Source organism: Parus major, chromosome 1, assembly GCF_001522545.3.
Source record: "Parus major isolate Abel chromosome 1, Parus_major1.1, whole genome shotgun sequence".
Taxonomy (NCBI): domain Eukaryota; kingdom Metazoa; phylum Chordata; class Aves; order Passeriformes; family Paridae; genus Parus; species Parus major.
This window is the reverse complement of record NC_031768.1, coordinates 52390512-52414429: the sequence shown is the minus strand read 5'-3', so window position 1 is coordinate 52414429 and position 23918 is coordinate 52390512. Positions and strand designations below refer to the sequence as shown.

Genomic DNA, 23918 nt, shown 5'->3' with positions numbered 1-23918 from the left:
CCTAGAAAACCTACACAAGCCAATCAACCTAAATTAATAGAACTAACCAATCAAAATGACATTAAATAATTAGCACTAAAGTAAACAGCTAAAAGATATTATTCAGTATTACACATGAGAAGAATCATGACTTTGAGATGGTGACATAGTATGAAGCTTCATCAGAGAGGCCAGTTCATGGAGTTTCTCCTTGCACAACCCAGCATTTAACTCTTAAATAAGTATTAAGATACTGTGGCTGATGTCTTGCTGTTTTTGTTTTGGTGTTGGGTTTTTTCCAGATTAACGACTGTCATCACTAATGTTTCCATTTAAAATACTCTAACCTCCAGATTAAATCACCTTTCAAGTGAAATAGCAGACAACATCCTTAGGATTTACTTCTGTGATCCTTATGAGTTCAACATGAGGCAAAAGTGTAGGTTTTCCAAAAGCACTTTGTATAAAATGTGAAATTCCAAGAGATTTTAATGCAAACCTTTTGATAACCTTAAACTGGTCTGATAAAAAGTTTATCCTCCGTGAATTTAGGATTCAGTTATGTTGTGCACAAAATCAGTACAGCTACTTTTAGATCAAATGTTACACATAGTCAAGTTTTTGAAAAACAAGCCCAAGCAGGTAAGGCTACCACTGTTACCTTAGAAAGAGAAAGCATAATTGCAAAATAATAGTGATCATCCTCAAACAAAGAAAGGGAAAGTCAAATCGGAAGCAGTTTAATATTCACCTTCAAAAAGAGGAAGATGTTAATTTCCAGCTGTTTCCATTTTTAATTGATGATTTTTTCTGTGGAGTGTGAAAGCCAGCCAATTTTCTTCAGAAAAGTGCTTCTATTCGCTTAACTCAGTAAGAACTGCATGCTTCTTATTGGTCTACTGCACCAAGGGGATGGGATAAAATATAAAAGCAAGGATTTCTTTATTCTAGATGAGAAAATTAACTGTTAAGCTCAGTGGGGGCAGAAACAAAGGTGGCATTTAGATATAACTAATTTAGTATCTAACCAAAGCAGAGCCCTCTTGAAGAAGAGAGACCAAGGGAATGCAAAATTGTACATGAATTATTTCTGAGTCATTTCCTATAAAAGTCAATTCCTTTTAAAGCAGAAGAACTTTCTTTTATGCTCAAACGGATTACACACTTCCTTTTATAATATACATATTGTTCACGTTGTTTAAAGATAACTTAATGAACAACAACTGCTAAGAAAGAAAGAATACTCTTTCTCTTTTTTATTCAATACATTAAAGTGCAAGGATCATCTGAAGATGAGGCCTGGACTGCTTTTTAAAACAGATTGTGGGACAGATCCTCAGCTGACATGAAATAGCTCTGTTAAGTTTATTGTTCAATTAGAATGCAATGTAACTATGATTACAGATTGCTTACATTATCATATGTTAATAAAATAGCAAACATGACTTGCAAATTTTGTTCTTTGCTTTGTTTTGGCTCCTTTTAATTGCTTGGATTTTCTTTAATTGTAAAGAGTGTATTTTGAGGGGATAAATTTTCACTTGTGCTGTCAGACCAGGCTAATCATTCCCTACTTAGCTACATTTCTAAAGACCTAAGATTTTGCTTGAAAAGGAGATTAGAAGCAATTGATTTGTGTTCATTAATCCATAAACATTTGATTTCAAATCAGATTGCCAGCAGACATAACCTCTCTGCATTGCTACAACAGAGACTTGATTTGATTAATCAAACAGCTCTGATTCACTGGATTGTCTACAGAACAGTTGTCCCTGACAATACTATGCAAATAGCTGCTGATGTGGTATTGGCATTCCAGATTTCTAAAACTGCTATGTTTTCCTCCATGAAGACATCAACACTTTATATCTAATTCAATTTTATTCTTTTATATAAGCGCTTCTGCATAGGACTTACATAGTTTTTAATCCATGTTCTACCATTTGCTTTGAAAATGTGTCACCTGTGAGATTTTATTTCTCTGTAACTCAGTTTACCCTTTACTGAAAGAGCAATATTGATATTTTGGTCTTCTAAAACATTTAAAAATATTTAAACAATTACATATATATACTTCTATGTGTACCACTATAAATATTTTTTAAAATTTTATTTTTCAGGAGCTATGCAACAATATATCTCATGTAAGTATTTTTGCCTGTTCTGTTTGAAAGAGCTGTCATTGATACAGAATTAAATGCTTTGGTTTAGGGAACAGGAAATCTTTCTTTTTTAAAATTCCAAACCCAAATATGCTAATTAAGTCTACATATTGAATACTGATTGCTGATAAAACAGCACGAGCCAGTAAGATGCAACAGATGTATGATTCACTTCCTAACAGATAATGGTTACCCTACGGGAGTATTTGTTCATTCTCCTGGGAAACAATGCAAAGGTGAAAAAAGTAGGCCTGCAGTCAGGGTAAGAGAGAAGAGCATGAATACTTTTGCTACATTTGGTTAGGTAGGAAGAAAGAAGGAAGAAAAGCCAAAGTGCCTTTAAGACGCAGAAGAGCTAAGCCTATAACATCAGCAAATAAAAAAAGGAGGGGATTGCAGAATTTTAATTAGTACATTTCTAAAAAGTGACTGTTCTTAAGCCCCAGAAGAAAAAACTTCATGGACTTCGAAGTTCAAGAAGAATCATGGACAGAAGGCTTAAGGGGAAGCAAAAAAAATATGAAGGAAGCAAGTACCTACTTTTTTCCAGTGGTGCCTTAAATATTGTAGTTCCCAAGTGAGGGCTGATGCCATCAACTGGTTCACCCTGCTGTTTCACCCTAAGAAGCATTATTTAACTACACACCAAAAAGGACCCATCTGAACCTACCAAGACTTTCGCTTTTCAGGAAAACAAATTCTTAATTTAAATGGTCAGTTCTTTAGTATTCTGTCAAATAAATACTTTAGCTCAGAATAAGCAAGAAAGCTCAGCCATCCCTTGCCGACTCTGCCAAAGTGAAGATTGGTTAGATTATGTTATTTCCCATCCTTCCGTTTGAAACAATCTGTTTCTCCTTGTGATTCAGAGAACTGAAGGATGGACCTTCTGGTATGATTTTATTCTAAACCCACCATATTGTTTTGGTAAGCTTCTTAACAAGTACTTCTGTATATTAAATTCTGAGTATTGTTGGTACTCCTGCAAGATAAATTAATTTACAAGCATTCAGTGTACATGCAGCCTTCCCTCATTCAACATGTGATAAAATGACAAACTAGATCACTCATGGGGCTACTGACAATGTATTTCTGTTTCATAATTTATATGTATTAAAATAAAAAATATCTATGTTAGTACTTGCATCAGTTACTTGTTTATGATTTGTGCTAGATTTTTCTTGCTGAAGTTTTATGCATTTTTGAACCACAGTGTGTGTATTCAATAGTAATTACTTAAAGAATTATAGAACAATTGGTGCTTTCTATTCAGATTTTTTGGCAGAGCTTGAAGTCTCAGTACAAGTGGAAAAAAAATCATTTGTTTTAGAAATAAAAAGTGCAGTTTCTTTCATTATTACACTGGCAGAAATATGAAAAATTTTCGCAGAGAAAAGGGAGCAAAATGTGAGGAAAAATTTTGAGAAAGAGGCACAAGACCCTCTCCACAACTCTAGAAGTAGCAAGCCTTCCTGCATTAGCAATCTTGATTCAAAACTGGGATGTGGTCAAAAGTGAAACTTCTTTTAGAATTTCAGCTACTCTCAACTGGACTTTTTCCCAGCATGCAGAGTAGGATAATACCCTCTCTGTGTAAAAAGAAAGGTCCACAACTCCAAACAGCAGGAGTGCTGAAGTCAAAACAGTATTGCTTGACAGAACTGAATAAGGAAGTCTGAACGCTGTATTTACTTCTTTTTGTTCTTATTAACAGGAAAGATGTGCCCCATCATACACTTGTATTCATTCCAAGCATCTATCACCTGACTTTGTGTATGATGTTATATTGCTCAAAGATGATTCTCACAGACTGAGCTTAAAATAAGAAGTTTCGACTCAATTGAAATGCAAAGACAAAATACTGCATTCCTCTCCCAGCTGAGCTTTTATTTAATGTGCCAGATTAAGAAGCTTGCTCTACTTTACTGGATCAGAGTCAACACAGTTTGTCCAAGAAACTCAGAGATAAGGGCGGGAACGATTCTTAATCAGGAAAAATTCTCAATAAAATAAATGGGCACCTTGCCCAATTATGTTCTGCAGAATTTAAAATCATTATTTTTGCCTCAGCTGAGTCTGAAAAAGTGGACTGCTGCTTTTATACCTATATTTTGGGACAGCTAACTCAATACAGAAGAGAATAAAAACAAACTTCTCGCTTCCTGATGTCGGTCTTTATCAAGCTTTAATCAACTAGCAATCCCCTGAAGAAAATTCACACAGCAAGTTGGAAAAGCATAATCTGAAGCTCCAGTGGGTTTGGATTAAGTACAAGGCATTTTACCATTGTGTTAAACTACTTAAAAAAATATCACAGACCCATGGACTAGAAACATGATTATTTTGTCCCCCGTGATTAGAAAATAACATCTATTTTATAACTGTGCAAGTTCCTGTTAAGGGCACAGACTACCATAACAACTACACTCAAAAGTATTTAATTTCTTAAAACAGTGGATGTATTCTGATTTGCATATTCAACTGTTTTCATCAGTATCCGCCTCAGTCTTTTCCTGTTAATTTCATGCTGTCCTCCTGTTTTTAAGATGTTAAAGTATCACAGATACTAAAACCTGAAACTCAATTTACATAGCTTGGACATTTTTTTCAGAGACGTTTATCTTTAGACAATACTAAAAAATGTTGTTTATACGGATAAGTATCTCAAAAGTGGACCATGAAAGACAGTGTCTATGTAGTAGACATAGAGATAATTTCAATGAGCTTAAAACTACTTCCTGTATATCACCCTGCAAACAGAGTAACTCAAGAAGTCAGAGCTACGTATTTGGTACACAGCTATAGTAGAGCTACGCCTATAAAGGCGGCACTTGGCAGCTCAGAGGTTAAACTGGTAATTGTGAAAGGGACTGAGCTTCAGCTTCTGTAATTCTTGTGATTTAAAGTGAATTACTGCTTCTTATTTAAACCCATCTATTGCCCAAGGAGCTGCAAGAGAAGGATGTGTGCCACAGGACAGGTTAGAGATCTTTTTACCTTCTTCAGCCTGTTTGTGGGATATAGAAAGAGGGATTATTGCACAAATATGAGGAGACAGATTCAACCCTTGAATACAAGCAAAACCATCAGGGAAACAGTTGTGATTTCACAAATACACAATTAATGAATATGAAATAAGAATTGGGCTGAGATAGCCTTTACTTAGAGTAAGTAGAGTTACATGCAGCTGTAACCTAAAAAAAAATAAAATAACTTGGGAGTAAATGATCTTAGCATCTTTTTGGCCTTTGTCCATGACTATAAAATGGCATTAATATCAATGTGACTCAGACTTGAGATCCCTGGTCACTATTGCAGCCAAAAGCCTAAGTATATGAAATCTCCTTGGCTCTGCTAAAGCACTAGTGCTAAATTCTGGGAAATTATAACACTGATTCATCTCATAACAGTCTATATATAACAGCAAGACTAGGCACACTTAAAATTATGCACTATCTTGCCCCAAGGTTAGCAACATATTCCTAGTAGAAGGAAGAATGTTATTTTCATTCCCTGCAATCATGTGATAAATAGCTGTAGGGCAGATTCAGCAAGATCTCGAAGGTTATGATTTTACAATATAATGAATGTATGTCTAGCTCTCTGCCACCTGAAAAAGCAGCAAAACAAAGCAGGACTTGTCAGTATTTTGCTTATGGCAGAAATCAGACATTGTCCAGAACCCTTTATGAGACACACTGCTACTTCTTAACTAGTTTGATTACAACATTCACTCCAATACTTCAACAGTTCAGCTTTCCAGCATATGGCATAATTGGAAGCAGCAGCCAGCAGGTATCACATGTGAATGGAAAATACCTCACACTGAGTAACTACTGACTGTATCAAGTATGTGGTCTTGTAGGTAGGTTTATGAGGGGAAATAATGCTAATAAAAGTATATTGAAAATGAGAGGATGGGTGAAACATCTGTGCAGTATATGAGGCAAGAAAATTACCTAAAAAGTTCAGAAATAGAAAATATCAAAAAAAGTCACTGAGATTAGCTTAAAAAAAAAAGAGATGAGACAATACAAAGGAACATTTTAAGTGATATAAATCACAAACCTATGAACAGTTTCAGCAGAAACTTTAAAAAAAGGTAGAAGACATACGCTGAGAAGTGCATTCTTAGGAGCAGGAAGACTCGGTTACTGAACAAAAAAACTACAAGAAGGCAACTCATACCCAGGACTTCTTACCTCACTTGCAAAGGAACTGAATTTGTTCCTAGTCTACTCATATATTGCCAACACTAAGCAGACCATGGATAAAATGTTTTATTCTGATCATGCTTCCTATAAAATACTGTGTTTTACTTTAGTAAAAATAGAATACTGGCACATCCCTACCACCACCATCACGATGTAATGGCCTGTTCTGAATCAATGTTTGATTTTGGTGATTCATATTACTGCGCCTTAAGGGGTGACTGAGTTCTATCCATTGTATGCAGCTGCAACCGTTGGCAATTGAGAATAGTTTGCAGAACAGTAACACCGATGTTGAAGATGATGAAAATGCATTGAAATTAAACCAGATGGTGATGCAAGCCTGGCAGGAACACTTAGGTGTACCTCTGCTAATGTCATCAGTATTACATGTGAAAGTCCAAGGACTTCAATTCAACCACGGACCAAATTGTATGGTTTTGCCAGACCGTAGGACCGACTCACTTGGCATCACTTGAGAAGTGTTAAAGGACCTAGAGTAAATACACTCGTAATTCATATCCTCAAAGGCACCACACTGCAAGAGAGTGCAGCATGATTTCACACTGAAGTAGGTAAGGCAGTATAAAATCCTGCTAATGATAAGGTAGATTCACCTGTACATAGCCAGTAGAGATCAACCCCAAGTGAATTGTTCCAGGATGACCTTGACCAGCTACAGTAAGGTAAAAAATACCTCTTTCTTGTCTCCACAAGGATTTTACATTTAGGCAGATACCTCACAACAGCAATCCTAATATAAAACACATTTTTTTTCAGTGAAGATAGAATCTTAAAAAAATGAGAAAAAGGCACATGTTCAAAGAGTAATGAGTGTACAGCACAGTCCAAATGTAAATGAGGTTAGGTCTACCTCAGTCAATTGCATTGTGCAGAAAAAGACAAAACTGAAATTTCTCCCTTTATATTTCAAAAGATTTCTAAGAGCAGCAAAATTTAAAGGAGAAAATGTCAAACAAATTGGCTTCACAGACAGAAAGAGCCATAAGATTTCTTTGTGTTTACAAGACTGAATCTTCTGTTGCAAGAGTTAATGTGCTTTGTGAAAGTTACTATGGCATGGCTTATAAGCTTCAGCGAGATGTGGTGGCAGTTCAGACTTCATGACAGAGTGCTAACTTATCTCTGATACTGAAAAAACTAATGAGGTGGTATATAGTTGCAGAGTGGTGTTACACACAGAGATATGCAGGTTTTTTTGGTTTTTCATTATCTGTGTCACTGTATAGACATAAAAGTAATGAAAACCCAAAACAGGCAGCAAAAGCTTAAGGCTTTAAAGCTGGAATAAAATTGTGACAGTGTTTTCTAAAGGAAATATGATAAATTTAAGCAATATCAGAAAAAGCCCCTGATACTCCCACTAGCGTTTTCTGCTGGGTCTAAGGTCTCATGGGTAGTGCTTAGGTGAAGATCACAATTAAGCTAACACAGGCAATTTATTCTCATGCTGGTTTTATTCAAGTTGAGGCAATGGCATAATGTTAAGCAGTCTTAAGGATTCTCTTTGTTATGCTTGTTGCCTATGGCTTTTAATTGAAGATGCTATCACAGCATTCCTATCAGATGCCAAATGTCATGAGCAGTAGCAAGCAGGAGCACAGTGCAGAGGGCTCTCCTGACCCCCAACTATCTCTACTGAGGACAGCAGGATGTAAGATATAACACTTTTCAGTAGCTAGAGGCTTACTGAAATGAATTTCTACAATGCTGAATACAGCTAAGGCTGGTATTCAGCACTACGACATGAAAATATTAAATAATACCAAGTGTGAGACCAAATGCAGAGCATTTTTTAATGTGGTCACCACTGATCCAAAGAATGAAAGTTCTAAAATTGAGAATTATTTCTGTGACATTCTTTTGACAGATAAATATCACAGATGACAATGAGAAGTACTTTGTCTGGAGGTGATCTGCACCATCTATAAAGCTTCAGCAGGAGCTGAATGAAACTGCTCAGCTGAAAAGTGCTCAGCATACTGCTTTGAAGAAGTAGACTCAAGGATCACTGACAATCTGTATATCACAGCAGCACTGCCAGCTTTCTTATTAAAGAATAAGTTTTCCTACAAGTTCAGTCATCTTTAAACCATTTTGAAATGTAAAGATATATGAATGTTTTCATCTATCCTCCCAATCTCCCTTTCAAATTGCTGAATTCAAGAAGCGCTATCCAGTTACTGAGTTGCAATCTCTGCTCTTCTGCTTTGTGATTTGCATTTTTTGTTCTTGTTTTCAGAGTCAATTTTATATCATAGGTCTGTGAGATAGCAAACCTATTACAAATTGTGAATGCATTATGACATATATGAGAAAAGTATGAATGATCTTACAAAAAGAAAAGAAAGTGAGAAAGTAAAACATATATTAAATAACTATTTTGACTACTTGTTTTAACTACAACACATACAGGATGTCTTCTCATATTATTCTGCTATCCAGATATGCTTCCAAATGTTTCAAATCCTTGAATCTTAAAGAACATGGTTCCTTGAAAGTCTTGTGTGGACACAAGCCATGTGTGGTTGTATGAGTTGTACACCCATGAGTTGGGTGTACTACAACAGATTGTATATAAAATGTGCCACTTCTGTACTGTGATACTATTTATTTGAGGGGGAAACTCAAATTTCTAATATGTGCATAAATATGTTTTACAAAAACAAGCATGAACAAAAGAAGAGAATAAAAAGTGAAACATGAAAGGACAGAGAGAGTATCTCAGAAAAGAAAGATATGTATTTAAGCATCAGCCAAATAACACTATTTTTCATATCATTTATAGTGGAAGCGTGAAGACTAAAATACTTCACAAGCCATTAGTTTCTTGGTACCCTGTGACAGATTAGAATATTTCTTAATCAACTGCTAAAGCACAGAAGGGGGCCAAAGCCTAGATGCAGCAAACTGGAGTGATACTGAAATCCAGGGATGTTCAGTAGGGATGTTGTAAATAGACACATCACAAAACCTAGAAGCGCATCAGTTTCTCAAACCTCTCAAAGAGCACCTATGATTTTGTCCATTTCTTAGTCCAGAATTTGAAAAATCACATCAAGAAACAAAACTTCTGATTTGCACTCAGGAAAGCAGATCAAAACCACAAAAATATTACAAGATTCTAATTACTTGCTGAAGGTTCTGGACCCTGCTTTGCCCAGAGGCAGTTTTGAAAGCCTACACAGCCCACCCAGAAGCGGTCCTGTCCTACTGGTTAAATACTTTGGGCTGCCTCAAGTTTGTTGCAATGCATTAATACTGCAGCTAGAACAAAATTAAATGTATTTAAGTGTCATGCATAGTTTCATCTCAATCACACAGGATGGACATTCACAAAATTCACATAGTCACCTAGAGCTCCATTTTCCATCTGGACTGCACCAGTACTCTCAACAAAATAGGCATTAGAAGCCAAGACTAACAGGATTGGAGTGACCTCCATTTTCTAAATCCATGTTTCTCATCTGTCACCCCACTATAGAAAAGTATTGCCATTTTTAAGTTTGAGGAAGAAAAAAGATGCTGTGAAATAAAAATAAAATGCCAATCACAGCAGCGGATCACCTATCTTGTCTCATTTTGTACTTCTGTTGATTGACAACCTGGTGCTCTTGTAGCATACAAAGGCAAAAAATCAGGTGTTCATTTCAAACTGAAATGTTTGACAGATGTAACAGCTTTCTGGAATAAAACTGATGAAATCTCAAGCAGCAAAGTCCATCTCCTGTACAGTGGAGAGATTAAATTTCAACAGGCAATGTTTGCTGTCCTTAGCAGATGCAGATTTAATTTGGGGGGGAGGGGTGTTGTTTGGTTGGCTGGTAGTTTTTGTTAGGTTGGGGGTTTTGTTGTTTTTGTTTGTTTCTTATTTATTTGGCAGTAGTTAAAAATACAGGAGATGACTAGGGCTTTGCAAGTGGTACACAGTCTACCTCCTGCTGCTCTGGATGCTGCAGACTTCAACAGCATCCATGTTTCAGAGTACTGTTGTCAGAAACTGAAGGCAATTTCAAATTCTCTTAGCAGTAACACTAGCATGTCAGTGATATTTTGACCTGCATTTTTGCAATGGTGAAAGTGAAACAGTCTGACAACTGACTGAAAATCATACTGCTATAGACATATACCTTTCACTGAAAGAGGTAAAAGAAACATTTTTACACTATAATGCGAATGGCCTGTAACTAAGATTCACAGAACAAGGTACCAAGGAACCTGCAGTGCTGCAGAAAACCAGAAATACTCAGAACAGCACCAAAACAAAATAATTGATGTTTCATTGCACCATCTTAATAAAATAGATAGCTGATGGCCAGATAATGATTTAATAAAAAGTCAGTAAGACTCTTTCTGCTAATTTGGAAGCCTTTGAATTTGTGCGATAATCTAAAGAAGACTTTCCCAAAGGCAACTGTGCACATACATTTTTGTGCCCAAAGCACTATTCAAATAATACCTTCACTTAAAGAAATACATAACGCTAACATATACATAACCTTCATAACAACAACATACATACATAACCTTCTCTTGACCTCAGTGAGAAAAATGGACTGCATAATGCTCTTTACCAGGAAACTGAAGAATATGGATCACACCAAATTATACTCCTCACTGGATGTGGGATACATCTCACCAAGCTGTGCTGCTCAGCTTTGACAACCAACTTAAAGCAACATATTTTCTTTAGGGTGGGGTAAATCGAAACCCACTGAAGCAGATTAGACTTGTTATAGACTTAGAAGTCAGACAAGATGAATCCTACCATAGTGTCAACAAAAGCAGAATGCATTGTGTGCACAGGCACGACCAGCTAAGTGTACTGGTGAAAACTGTACAAATTATATTTTCTGTGCACATCACTTATAGACATAAGGCTAGATCCACCATTGGAAGCTGGGCACCTGAAAAATCATGATGTTCAGATATATTCATCACATGCTCCACAAAGAGGGACTAGAGTAACAATATATATTCCCAAATAACAACAATATTCCCAAAACCTATCTCACTGAATGGAAAACTACTAAAACCAGGAGTTAAATATCATTCCCTTTCAGGATGTACATGCTGTCAACACAGGAAGGAGGTATTCTTTTAAGCTTCATTAGTTTGCACCATTTTCTGGAGCTCCTGGATCCCTTCCTATAAAATCAAGCTTTTGTGAAAACTTTCTTCCAAAAAATTTTTGATAAAAGAAAATAGACCTCAGTGGTCAAAGCATTTCACCATGAAGTTCTACAGAGAAGCTACATAGGTCATTATGTAGAAATATATGCATCCTACAGAACCTTTACATCAGAAAGTCAATTGTTTCCATAACTTTATGTGTTTTGAAGGAGACAGATATTTACATCTAGCAGGCTTAGCTATTTAAGAGATACTACTGCTGGCTACCAATCAACAAGGGGCTGGAAGAATAGCAAAATACCGTTCATAATTGAAGCATGGTCTTCCTCTTGACTTTTTCAGTATTTAAAGGCTGTATGACCTTACAAGGCATAGGCTAAATTAGTTTATTTGATGAAAAATATTGTACAGGCATATTTTTAACACTTTTTAATGATAATGAAAACCAATCAAAAATTTGTCTTAGTAGCAACACATGAAAGCCTAGGAGGTGCTAAGAACATCCTTCAGAACTACAAATGAAGCATCTGACTATTTCACTGGAAGGAATGAGGGCAAATGAACGAATATCAGTTTCAGGCTACAAAGTGTTTTATAAATCAATATCAATAATGATTCTCTTTAAGCTATCAGCCAGTAAGAACACATGATTTCATTTTCTGGAAGAGGTTGTTATTTTAAAACTCTACTTTTCTGCAAACCTGGGGGGGTTGGAACAAAGGAATAAAGAAAAATCTGACTGCTGATCTTTCCCATTTCATCAAATTCAGCTCAAAATAAAAGGATTTTTAATTCACTTTTTAATTCACTTCTGATTAATTTTACATATTTTGGAAAAATTATCTCAATATCATCCTATTGTTTTTATAAAGACATTGACATTAGAAAGACCTGCAGATGGAATAAACCAGCAGATTTATCCGAGCTTGAATGCAACTTCAAATGATGAACTCTTTTTCTAGAAAAAGGCCCTTTATAGTCCTCTTGTAACAGTAAGTGTGCATTTTCCAGACCAAGTTTCAATTAATAATATTAATATTAATATTTGTGCACAAAAAGTTCAGTGTGACATTTCACAAAAGAAACTGCCAAACTACAACATCAAGTCATTGGAAACTACACATTTTATACACCAAAAATCCTGGCAAATGAAGAATTACAAAACTTTCTGTATGTGCACCGGAAGATGCAGAATAACCCATGTCAAGAGTTTAAAACAAATCTCCCCCCCGCCACCTCACTTGCTGCAAAGGAAAAAAGAAGCAAATAGGTAACTTTTGAGATTGGTATAATTTAGACACCTCAGTATGATTACAAATCAGATTTTAAACTTCCTTTCTCTGATTTAACCCATATAATTCACAGTATACACAAAACCCAAAAATTAAATTTGGAATGAAGGCCAAATCATTCCAAGATTTGAAAGCCCAGTTATTTTTAGAAAGATTAACATGAGTTTTGCACCAAAATTGTAGCAGCCTTTTTGTTTTCCTGAAACCCAGTTGTCCCAGGCATAGTATACACAGAGGTTTGTATGGCTACAACAATACTGCTGCTCAAAACAATTTATTCTTTGTTCTTTATTTCAAGTTTGCATAATTTCACAACCAATGAAAAAGTAGCAATATCAATTTAAGGTGTCTTCTGCCAGAAACAGCTATTTCTGCTTCAAGAGAGAGTTTATAGCTCACTAGAAAATAATCCATTACAAGAAAATTATTCCTCTCCATTAAGAGGAACTTTTTTTTGTATGGTGTTTTAATTATAAGGGAATGGTTAACGTGCATTTTGTGTCTAGACTAGCACTTAAAATCTCACTTAGGTAAGATGCTAAAGCCCCTTATGTAGCAAATGTCTTTCTAAAAGATAGAAACAAACAATATATGTCCTCCTCCCCCCGCACTTCAGTAAAATATGATAGCATCCATTCATCTCTTATCTACAGTCTGGTAAATCTTTCCACTCAATGGAATGTTATCTCATGTAAACCAGAAATGAACTGATTAAGTGCCCGCATCAATGTATGGGGATAAATCATTTTACATACATTGTGCCGCAGGCTGGAAAGCCGAAGAAATAAAAGAAGGAAACAATAATACAAGATTCTATGTACATTTTTTTTCTTCAGCAAATACATGGACATTGCAGAAGGTATACAACATGGCTGTACTTGAATAGCAACTGAGGAAACTTATGAGTATAGATTTTACAGAGCACCATGATGTTCTGTGAAAGCAGTGATACCAAAAATTCAGGTAGCACCTGTAATTCCTGTTAGATCTTTCAGAAAACTATATTTTTTCAGTTAAATCCTATATGTTCGATGCAATTAAATGGTAGAGTAAGTAGATACAGCATATCCTGAACTAAATGAAACTTGAATCCAGCTATTCTTGGACAGAAATTGCCTAGATGAGGATCTATCTATCTATCCATAGGCATTACGTATCTGGCCCGGGACAGTATTTATCAAGATAAACATTGCAAAAGTAAGAATCCTAGAACTGATGGAGCAAAATTACTCAGGACTTGAAACCTGTGCTTCAGACAGGTAGACTGTTCCTGTAAAGACTTGCTGAATGTAAATGGGTCACAGTTTTCATATTTTTAACATCTGTTGTTTATACCCAAGAAAGCACATCAGGGGCAAGAAAATTAATTCCCCAATTGCTGTCAACTGCGTTAGGGAACAGCAATAAACAGCTTACTGTAAGCCTCTAGCTACAATAAAATTGCTGTCAATAAAGTGTGGCTGATACGGTTTTGCTGTGCACGAAGAAGAGTTTCTTTGGAAGTGAAAACCTGAAATGGAAACTAAAAAGATTCTCCCTTGTTCCTAAACACAAAAGAACATTATCACAAAATTGCAATAGCATAAAATTCTCAAGATCAAGTTCTCACTCACGTGTGTGGCACAAATTTCCTAGCATATGTGAAACTTTGGCTTTGGATATTGAGGACAGATGAGACTCCAGTGATTCTGATAAAAATCTTTTGCACAGTAAACATTTAAAGAGAAATTAAGATTACTAAGCTTTTACTGTCTGATCTGTATACACAAAATGTTCCCTACTCTAGTTTAGCATGTCTACCATCACTATTGAAAATGGTATTATAGCTTAGGGTTATGTTCAGATGTCCATTATAACTCCCAGATTTCACATGCTCTTAACTTTCTGAAAAATTCTTCTTTTCAGCTGAAATTTTCCATGCTTGGTCTCAGCTCAAAGATTAATTTCTTTAGACAGTTCAGAGAAATCTGTTAACCTATTTTTCAGTTATACAACAATAGAAAAAATACAGTGTACATTATCACCATTTCTAATATTTTAGTATAGATATACAAATATACAGAACTAGAAAACAATTGAATTTTACATGCAGACACTTTTCCAGATGACTAGTCCTCACCCAAGACTAATATCCATGCTAACACATAAACCAAACTAAGCATACAAAAGAATGTATGTATTTTTTATTTATACTGAGAGATGAAACAAGGCCACTAAAAATAATACTGCAAGCAGAATTGTGGAATGCTATGGTTACAGAATTTTAATATTTCCAGGTGACGTAAGCTCTGCACTGCTGTTCCAATGCAGATTTCCATCAACTTATGCACCTTGAAATTGCCACTCTTGGCGTATCAAATTAAGAGTCATTAATGTTTTCAGCTTTTCTTTTCTCTTACATAAACTCCAAACTTACAAATTTAAACACTCCAGAGCAAGATAGCATCAATTAGATTTGGCACGTAAAGCTGAAGTGATGTGCATTGATCAGCAGGAGCCTGGTTACTTGTTCCTTGATCAGGCAAGAAGTCCATTGGCTGAAAAAGGAATAAAGCAATCTTCACAGAGCTTATGTTTTTGAGTATAAGATTAAAAATATACTTTAGCATGGAATGTAGCTAATGTGTCATTCAAGCCCCAAATCCTTAATTCCTGCCACTGGAGAACAGAAATACAAGAACAGTGTTAACATATATTCAACTTTCCTGAATCTTCTAGAACTGTGCATGTTTCCAAAATTTTTAAATTATCATTTTGATTCAGAAAAGTGCTTACAGTGTGCTTATGACTTTTTCTTGAAGACAGCATCTCAAGTCACTTGGACTTTAGGGATCTGCTTCAGTTTTACCATGTCAAATGAAAGTTAAGCACATGCTTAAATGCATTTTGATTAGGAATGAAGACTGAAGGTTTTGCCCATAACCTATACTGATACATATTTTTAAACCTGTGTTATTTGTCACTGCTGTGCTTTAAATCTGATTAAATGAAGTTGTTATAATTTAAAATTGGGATAACCACAGTAAATTTGCCTTAATTTCTTTTATTATTTAAACTATTGTTAATCTAATGACATTGAGTAGGAGTTTTTGTCTGTTTATTTGCTTTTCAAAAGAGGTCTTTCACATAGAAGAATACAACATGTCGTCTTCTGCTGTATTTCTATGTAGCTGTTTGGTGTAATGACTTACTAATTTGAAGCGCATTTTAGAGTTCAATCAAATACTGAAAAGAACACTGATTGAGAAGCCTGCATAGATTTCAGTATTCGTTATGAGTCATAACACTGATTTTGGAAGCTTAGCTATATAAGCTGGTGGTGTGCAACATCCTTTCTATACTCCTAATTATGTGAATTAGCATTTAGAACAATCCCAAGTTCAAGTATTCAAAAATGCTCTTTTCAGAGCATCCACCAGGTTTACTGCAAGATAGGCACTTGAAGGAGGCTTTGGTTTTCATACTGGGTACTTGTGAAACATCAGTCTGTACAATTCAAAGTCACATGTAATAACTTAACCACAGAATTTCCACTAAAATTACTGATGAGTCCACAGAAATTTCCCACCAAAATAAAACCCAAAAAACCCCACAAAATCCCCTCTAAAACCTAAGAATCTTTTTATTTAACAATATATTTTATATTCTAAAAACTTTTTGATTTAAGACCCAGTTCTAACAGATTTCTAGGGCCACATGCCCATCAAAAGTATCAGGATTTTGCTTGAATGAAGTCCAAGTGCTGACTTAGGTCTCAGCTCTTTGCTAATATTAATGCATCTGCAAGACACACTGTGTGTGCATTTACCTTGAACTAAACGAAACTGTAAGTAAAGGTAGAGAATGCTAGTATTTCTTAGACATACATTTATCCTATATTTCATCTTTCCCTATCCTAACATCATCCACAACAATTCCCATGTTCTTTACAAAACACACCAAGTTACTGAATATATATATATACGTAACCTAACTCAACATTAGATGCAGAGAAATTAGTTATATTAAACCTGAAGAAAACAGTACAATGGCACAGAAATAAGTTTCTCTTCCTAAAGGAATTTGTAATTTTTTTTTTCTCAGATGCTGTGGCATTAGCACACACTACTGTTCAGTAAGATCTTTAAATCTGAATACTTTGCTTAAAGGCCATACTCTATCACAAATTTCAAAAAAAAGACCTATGATGGTGTATTTCACTCCTGTGCCAATGAATAGTAGCTAAGAGGCATCTTAATTTTAGGAATTACAGACAGAAGAATAGGAAGATTGTTGATGATTACTACCATTGATGGTTATACTACTCCAGCCAAAATTGACAAGGAGGCATAAAAAGATTTCATCCTCTAACACTCATCGGGAGGAAAAAACCAAAAAGACACTATATTGTTCCCCACATAATAAAAATAGACAAACTCAGATTAGGTAACTGTCTACCTAAGAAAGAGCTGTATTTCCATTTACATATAATAATACAGCTTTTTTCAGGGAGCAGCCCAAATCATGAGTATCTGCTCACTTCAAAAAGGACACACTAAGACCTCAGTGAAATTTGAATCCAGTCCATATATAGGTATAGATATTATTAAATGGAGACCAGCATATTTAATGTAATGAACATAAGTAACTCTGGAAATACCACCAGTTGTTTTTGTATGGGTGTGGGAATTTTTTTTTCCCATCATGTTTAATTTGGCCATGCAGAGCTTACACATTCCGTCAGGTAAAAAATTCTGGATGTCCCAACTGTCTATAGATACTACAGGGAGTTAAGTCTGAGTTTTCTGAGAGAGTTTGGAAAGCTAATTTATGCCTAAATAAAAATAATCTCAGAATAGAAAAGGAATGTATGGTTTGGGGGGATTACATTTTGCAACTAAAACTGAGGAGAAAACTACAGATGAGTAAAAATCTGATGAGCTCTTCTATAAATTTTTTGGGTTTTTTTTTATTTTTTTTATTTTTTTTAAACTTATACTGACAGTATGTGTACAGTGCTGTGAGATGGCTGGGGAGTAGACCCTTCTTTGAAGTCCCTTAGAGAGATTAGGGGTTTGTGAGATTCTTCTGTGGTGTTTTCAGTGTCTCATAAGAAGGAGTTGTGTCAGAGCAGTTACTTTAGAAGAACTGCCTCCAAAGTGCTTGTTTTATTCTTAGCATCTTGTCAGTGTGACACCTTACAGACACGCAAAGTCAAGACACACTTCTGGGAACGGCACATTCATCTCAGATAAGGCTAACGCAACAACGAGAGGATGACTTTGTCCTAAACTTGGCTACCGTCAAAATCGTTTTGGAAAGACAAGCCTAATTGTGTCTCGCTTGGTTCCCTAGGATCCATATCCCTGATAAATTCAGACAAATTGCCATAACTTGGAGGGTACTGCGCCCGCAAGGAACGCGGATGCGACTCCCGGCACCGACCGAGCGAGCCTCTGCGGCGGCGGAGCACCGAGAGAGCCGCCCGGCAAAGACGCAGGCCGAGCCAGTCACTAAGTGCAGGCTTCCCTGGCTGGAACGTCGGCCCGGCGCTCCCGGCGCTCCCGACCCTGCCGGCCCCCTCGGCCCTCTCGGCCCCCTCAGCCTCCTCGTCGCCTTCAGCCCCCTCAGCCCTCTCAGCCCCCTCGGCCCCCTCAGCCTCCGCAGGGCTGGCGCGGGGCCAGCGCGCGCCGCGCGGTGCCTTGGCGCCATCTACGGGCCGCGCGCGCGCGCGCTCCCGCGGCGCCCGCCGACGAGCGCCCGTAAAATAAATTAAGACAGCACCGCATTTAAATCTTTATTAGCAAGGAATTATTAGACCTAAGGAAAAAAACCTAATGCTGGATTTGGTTGAAATATGAGTCTCTCAGCCTCCTAATCCCTCTTCATATGGCGTGTTTCACAGTTTAAAATGAGATATGTCAGATCACTTATGCATTACTAAGATGAGAAAATATTTACAATGGACTGACTTTTTTTCTTTTTCCTGCATAATTCAGATGTATTCAGAGAACGCATTCCTTTCAAACGTATGCTTTGGCAATTTTTTTAAATATGCAGCAAACTGTCTATGCGATACCAGACTTCATCTATTACAACAAAATCATGTTGAACTCAAACAAGAGGAAGACTTACGTATGGCTTAGTTATATCCAACTAATAAACCACGTGCTTCACTGATGAAGTAGCTCGGAAATTTGGTTGTCTTTGTTAGGGAAAAAGATTAACCCTTTTAGTAACACTAACTTAGCAAGGTTCCAAATCAGATTGAAACTGGAAAAGAAATTCAAGCCAACTCACTTTGAAATTTGAAACAATGTACATATCCCTTCAACCTTGAAACAGTCAAATTTCTGACTGAAATTTAGCATATATGGAAACAGCTCTTCAGTAAGTTTTACAATTGGACAGTTAAATACTGGGGAGAAAAAAAAAAAGTGGTTTTTTTCAGTTTTGTTTTTGCATGTATGTGCACATGCACAGACACATAACATTCCTCTAACAATCAAAATTCTTCAAAACCCAAAATATCAGAGGCATTTTGCAAACACATGGTTAAGCCCTGGGTAAATGATAAAGAGGCCAAGGTTTTTGTTTGTTTGTTCCTAGTTTTGGTGTTTGGTTTGGGTTTTGGTTTTTTTTTTTGTTCCCCCCATAATGTTAACTAAATTAAATTAGAATGAAACCAAAAAAAAAAAAAAAAAAAACAACCAAAAAAACAACCCACAACACAGTGGCACTTTTAATACTGGTTGATCGGGCACTTGTATGCAGTACTTATAGACCAGTAAAAGTGCTCGTTTACCTGTCTGGTGTGTAAGGGGCCCTTTGTCTTGAAGCCTCCTTGGGAACTGCACTCTGAGGCACTGAAGTGATCTGAACTAGTGGAAGAGCGTTTGGAAAGGGTGTCACAACCACCAACAAAGGTGTTGTCCAAAGGGAGTTCCTGAATCACATGGTGCTTTTTCACTGAAACTGGAGTGTCAGGTTTGAGATGAAAAGCAGACTGCGGAGAGGCAGATTTGTAATGCTTGGCAAGATCAGGACTGTTAGGCTTAAAGGTTGATGGTGGTGCTGTGCCCCAATCAAATCTTCCTATACTTTGCTCCTCCAGCTCCGCTGGAAGGCTTATTGTCCCGTTGATAGGTTCATGAACTGCATCATCAGGTTTGGACTCCTCAATGGTCACAAAGTTCAAAAGGGAGCTCTTTGGAGATTTCCTTTTCTTCCTTTTCTTTTTCTTGTTTTGCTTGTTTTCCTGATTGGGAGACATCCACTCAGCACCTTGCTTGCTCCTCTGGGCAGCTTTGAATCTGGACGCATGTCGACAGCGAACAAGAACTGTGACAAATATCACCACTATGACAACCATGGCACCCGCCACAATAGCGATCATGATAGTGAGATAGTCCTCATTTTGGTAAGGTTGGCTACTGTCCCCTATGTTCCGATCCAAAGGTGTTTCCATAGTCCTGCGTATCAAGTCATAAATATAAGAGGCATTTCCAGCAGTATCATTTACATATAAAAAAACAAGCACAAGAGTATGCAGAGATTTGGGATAACCCAGATCACTTATGTTGACAACTAAGCGATGCAGCCCCACATCATTAGGAGTTGGTTTTTCTTCCAGAGTGATATTACCTGTCACTGGATCAATCCGAAACAAACCCTTGTTATTGCCACTTACAATCGTGTACTTCAGTTCAGCGTTCATGCCAGTGTCTATATCCACAGCAAAGACTTCGGCTACCACCGATCCTGGAATTGCTGAGAGTGGCACTAGCTTAAAAGAAGTATTAGAAGGTGGGTAGATGACAACAGGACTGTTGTCATTAACATCCATCACGTTTATTGTTACTTTCGCTGTAGAAGAGCGAGGAGGATGCCCTCCATCCACTGCCTTAACATCAAACGTGTAAGAGCTCTGCTGTTCTCGATCAAAAGAAACGTTGGACTTTATAACTCCAGAGTACGGATCCAGCACAAAGTTTTCATTGTCATTCAAGATGGATAGGGTCACTGCTTTATTTTCCCCAGCATCTGCATCTGTCACTGTGATCACCCCCACCGTGCTATACTTTGGTAAGTTCTCTGATACAAAAAACTGGAAATGATTATGAGTAAATTTGGGACTGTTGTCATTTTCGTCCAGCACAGTAACAATTACAGCTGCTTGACTCTGCAAAGGAGGGGTGCCGTTGTCTCGGGCTGTAACAGTGAAAATGAAACGTTCCTGCTCTTCTCTGTCAAAAACTCTGGAGGCTGTCAAAACTCCTGTCTTTCGATCCAGATCGAAAAAGGAGGCATTAGGACCAAGCTGATAAACAATGTCTGCATTTTTCCCACTGTCTTCATCTGTGGCACTAATAGTTGTTAAGTATAGACCACGCCGGTTGTTTTCAGAAACTGACAGCTCAATTACAGGCTGGCTGAAAATTGGAGGGTTGTCATTTTCATCCTCCAGCTTAACTCTTACCAGGGCAGTCTGGTTCAAACTGGGCTTGCCAGAATCAGAAGCCACAATTTTAAAGCTGAATTCTTTGGTCCCCTCATAGTCCAACAAGGAAGAGGTCTCTAACAAATACTGGTTGTCGTAAACTGCTTTCAAGTGGAAGGGGACCTCTCTCTCAATGAAACAGATCACTTTGCCATTCACATCAGTGTCCTTATCTGAAACCGTAATTAGGGCAATCTTTGTATTGATGGGATCTTTCTCAGATAAGTACACTGTGCCATTGATGGGACTTATTATGTACCTGAGGTCTATGTTAGGAGGGTTATCATTTACATCAGTGACATTGATGGTGACAGTTGCCCGGGCTGGTGTAGAGCTACCATCACTAGCCAGCACTGTCACTTTGTGAATAGCAGTCTCTTCTCGATCTAAGGACCTCTGAACTGTAATCAGCCCTGTGGTGTTGTTTAAAGCAAAAAATCTTTTGGTTGCAGGGGCGACTTGGGCACCAAAAATATATCTGATTTCTGCATTGCTTCCTATATCAGCATCTGTAGCATGAAGCTGAATTACAGAGGTGCCTACAGGGGCATTCTCTGGTATATGGACCTCTACTTGACTCTCTTTAAAGACTGGCCTGTTATCATTGACATCACTTACTGTGACTTGCAGGATAGCTGTGCTGGATTTCTGGGGGGTACCTCCATCCTCCACTTTGATTTTCATCACGTAGGTGTCCTTTTGCTCTCTGTCCAAGTTCTGCTGCACAATCAGCTGAGGCCATTTCTCCCCTTCCGGAGTTTCTACAATATCTAGTCCAAAGACACTCTGCCCGTTTAACAACTCATAGTGCTGCACACCATTGAAACCTGTGTCAGGATCTGTAGCTGATGGGATTGGAAAGCGACTGTTGATCAGAGTATTTTCTGGGATGGAGATATTGATGACAGGGGATGGAAACATAGGCGCATTGTCATTAGTGTCCTTTACAATGATTTTTATTTTGATCAGCCTAAAAAAGTCATTGGGAAGAATCACCACTTCAAGTTCAAAGAAACACTCGTTTTCTTCTGCATAGGAAGCTCCAGCACATAGTTTTTCTCTGTCTATTCTGTTAGATGTTGTAAAGATTTCCCCTGTGTTACTGGACACTTTGACCAGAGGTGCATCCCCTGCTTTAGACACCAGTCTGTAGACAAGGCTGGCACTGGTCCCTGTGGCAGCATTGATATGAGAAATGTTCAGGTCCTTTGGTATGTTCCCTATGGGCACGTTTTCAGGCAGCTCCTCTCTAATAGTGTAAATAAGTTCTTGAGCTATAGCAGAATCCAGCCTTAAACAGGCAATCAAAGCGGCCAACAGGTAAAAATCCCTCAGGTCCATGATAATGTTTTTATTCTCTTTTCACGGATTTTAGGACTTAAAGGTTTCCAGAGAGGAATGATGCGCGATTTGCAAGAGGAGGCATGCATGGACTGCAGGATGCATTACATCTCATTTCTTATTTGGAGACATCACTGTCAACACAACCACACAGAACAGCATTATTGTTTTTTTAGGCATGATAAATCCACAATCTCCAACTACTACTTGTTTTTGCAATGCACGCTTCCAGCAGTACATTTTCCTACTGCTCCCTTTTACAAGCAAGCCCTCTGGACAAATGCACCAATATCCCATCGGCCGCCTTTGCTCAGAGCACGAATGAAAATAACTACTTGCAGAATTAAGGGTAACTACTGTTTCGACACGTACTTTCTGAATAATTTCTCGGTACACCGTGTAATCCGTAACGTGCATTCCCCCCTCTACCCTCCTCCACCCAGTCATTTGGTACAAGTAAAAAACCTTCCCGGACTACTTCTGGATTCTAACTGCTAGTCAGCTGCCAAATGTAATTTGCTGTTTGCTTCCATACGTATTTTTTAGCTTTTGCTAACCAGATTTCTCTCTGCTCGCTGTGCCTTACATGCCCCTCTATAGCTATCGTACTGGGAAATAACCACCCGGACATGCTGCTGCTGCAGCAGTCGTCACTGGCTACTTCACATCCCTGTTAACTGATCAGACAATAACAGGACTTACAGTTTCTTACACTCTCAGCTCAATGTTTCTTCTCCAGATGTTGGATACTTCTCCTTCTGCTTAATAACCTAAAACTTTATTTGTATTTTAAACACAGTCTAAATCAGGAGGCTGGAAATTCCAAATGTAACTTAGAAGCAGGAAGCATGTTTACAGATGGGGGGGAATATACATTTTCTGATGACATGAGGAGGAAAAAAAGGTGCAGCCTTTTCCCAGTTGACACTGATCTCACTTCAGGATTATATTAGCAGCTGCCACATATAAATACTGCAGACTAATAATGCAGGTGGAAGGAAAAAAAAAAAGAAAAGCGACTGACAGACTTCTGTTTGCATGCACTGCTAACCACACATTATCGGGGTGCAAGGCTGCCAGCACCTACAGTTTGACGGAACTAGGCAGCCCTAAGCACTAATCTTATCTGCATTAAGCTGCACAGTAACTGATGCCTGTGATTACTTCCAGCAGAGTAATGCAGGTAGGGATGCAGAGACAGCGAGTAGGTGAGCTTTTTCCACCAACATCAACTGAATCCCAAACACTGATTCTTTCCCTAGATAAATATACTGCGTGTAGGCTTTTTTTTTTTTTTTTT

At 37.5% G+C, this 23918-nt stretch overlaps 1 protein-coding gene across 6 annotated transcripts in view; it reads right to left on the bottom strand.

The window, feature by feature from the left end:
• The window catches only part of PCDH9 (protocadherin 9), a 665972-nt gene extending 642088 nt beyond the window's left edge, over positions 1-23884 (bottom strand). For 4 of the 6 annotated variants that reach the window (XM_033514394.1, XM_015627482.2, XM_015627473.2 and 1 more), the window contains exon 1: positions 19583-23884. In XM_033514394.1, the coding sequence (XP_033370285.1) occupies positions 19583-22618 (3036 nt within the window). In that variant the 5' untranslated portion in view covers positions 22619-23884. The remainder of the gene's footprint in view (positions 1-19582) is intronic. The other 2 variants (XM_015627492.3, XM_015627524.3) reach the window with 1 other exon arrangement.
• Between the last annotated feature and the right edge of the window lie 34 nt (positions 23885-23918).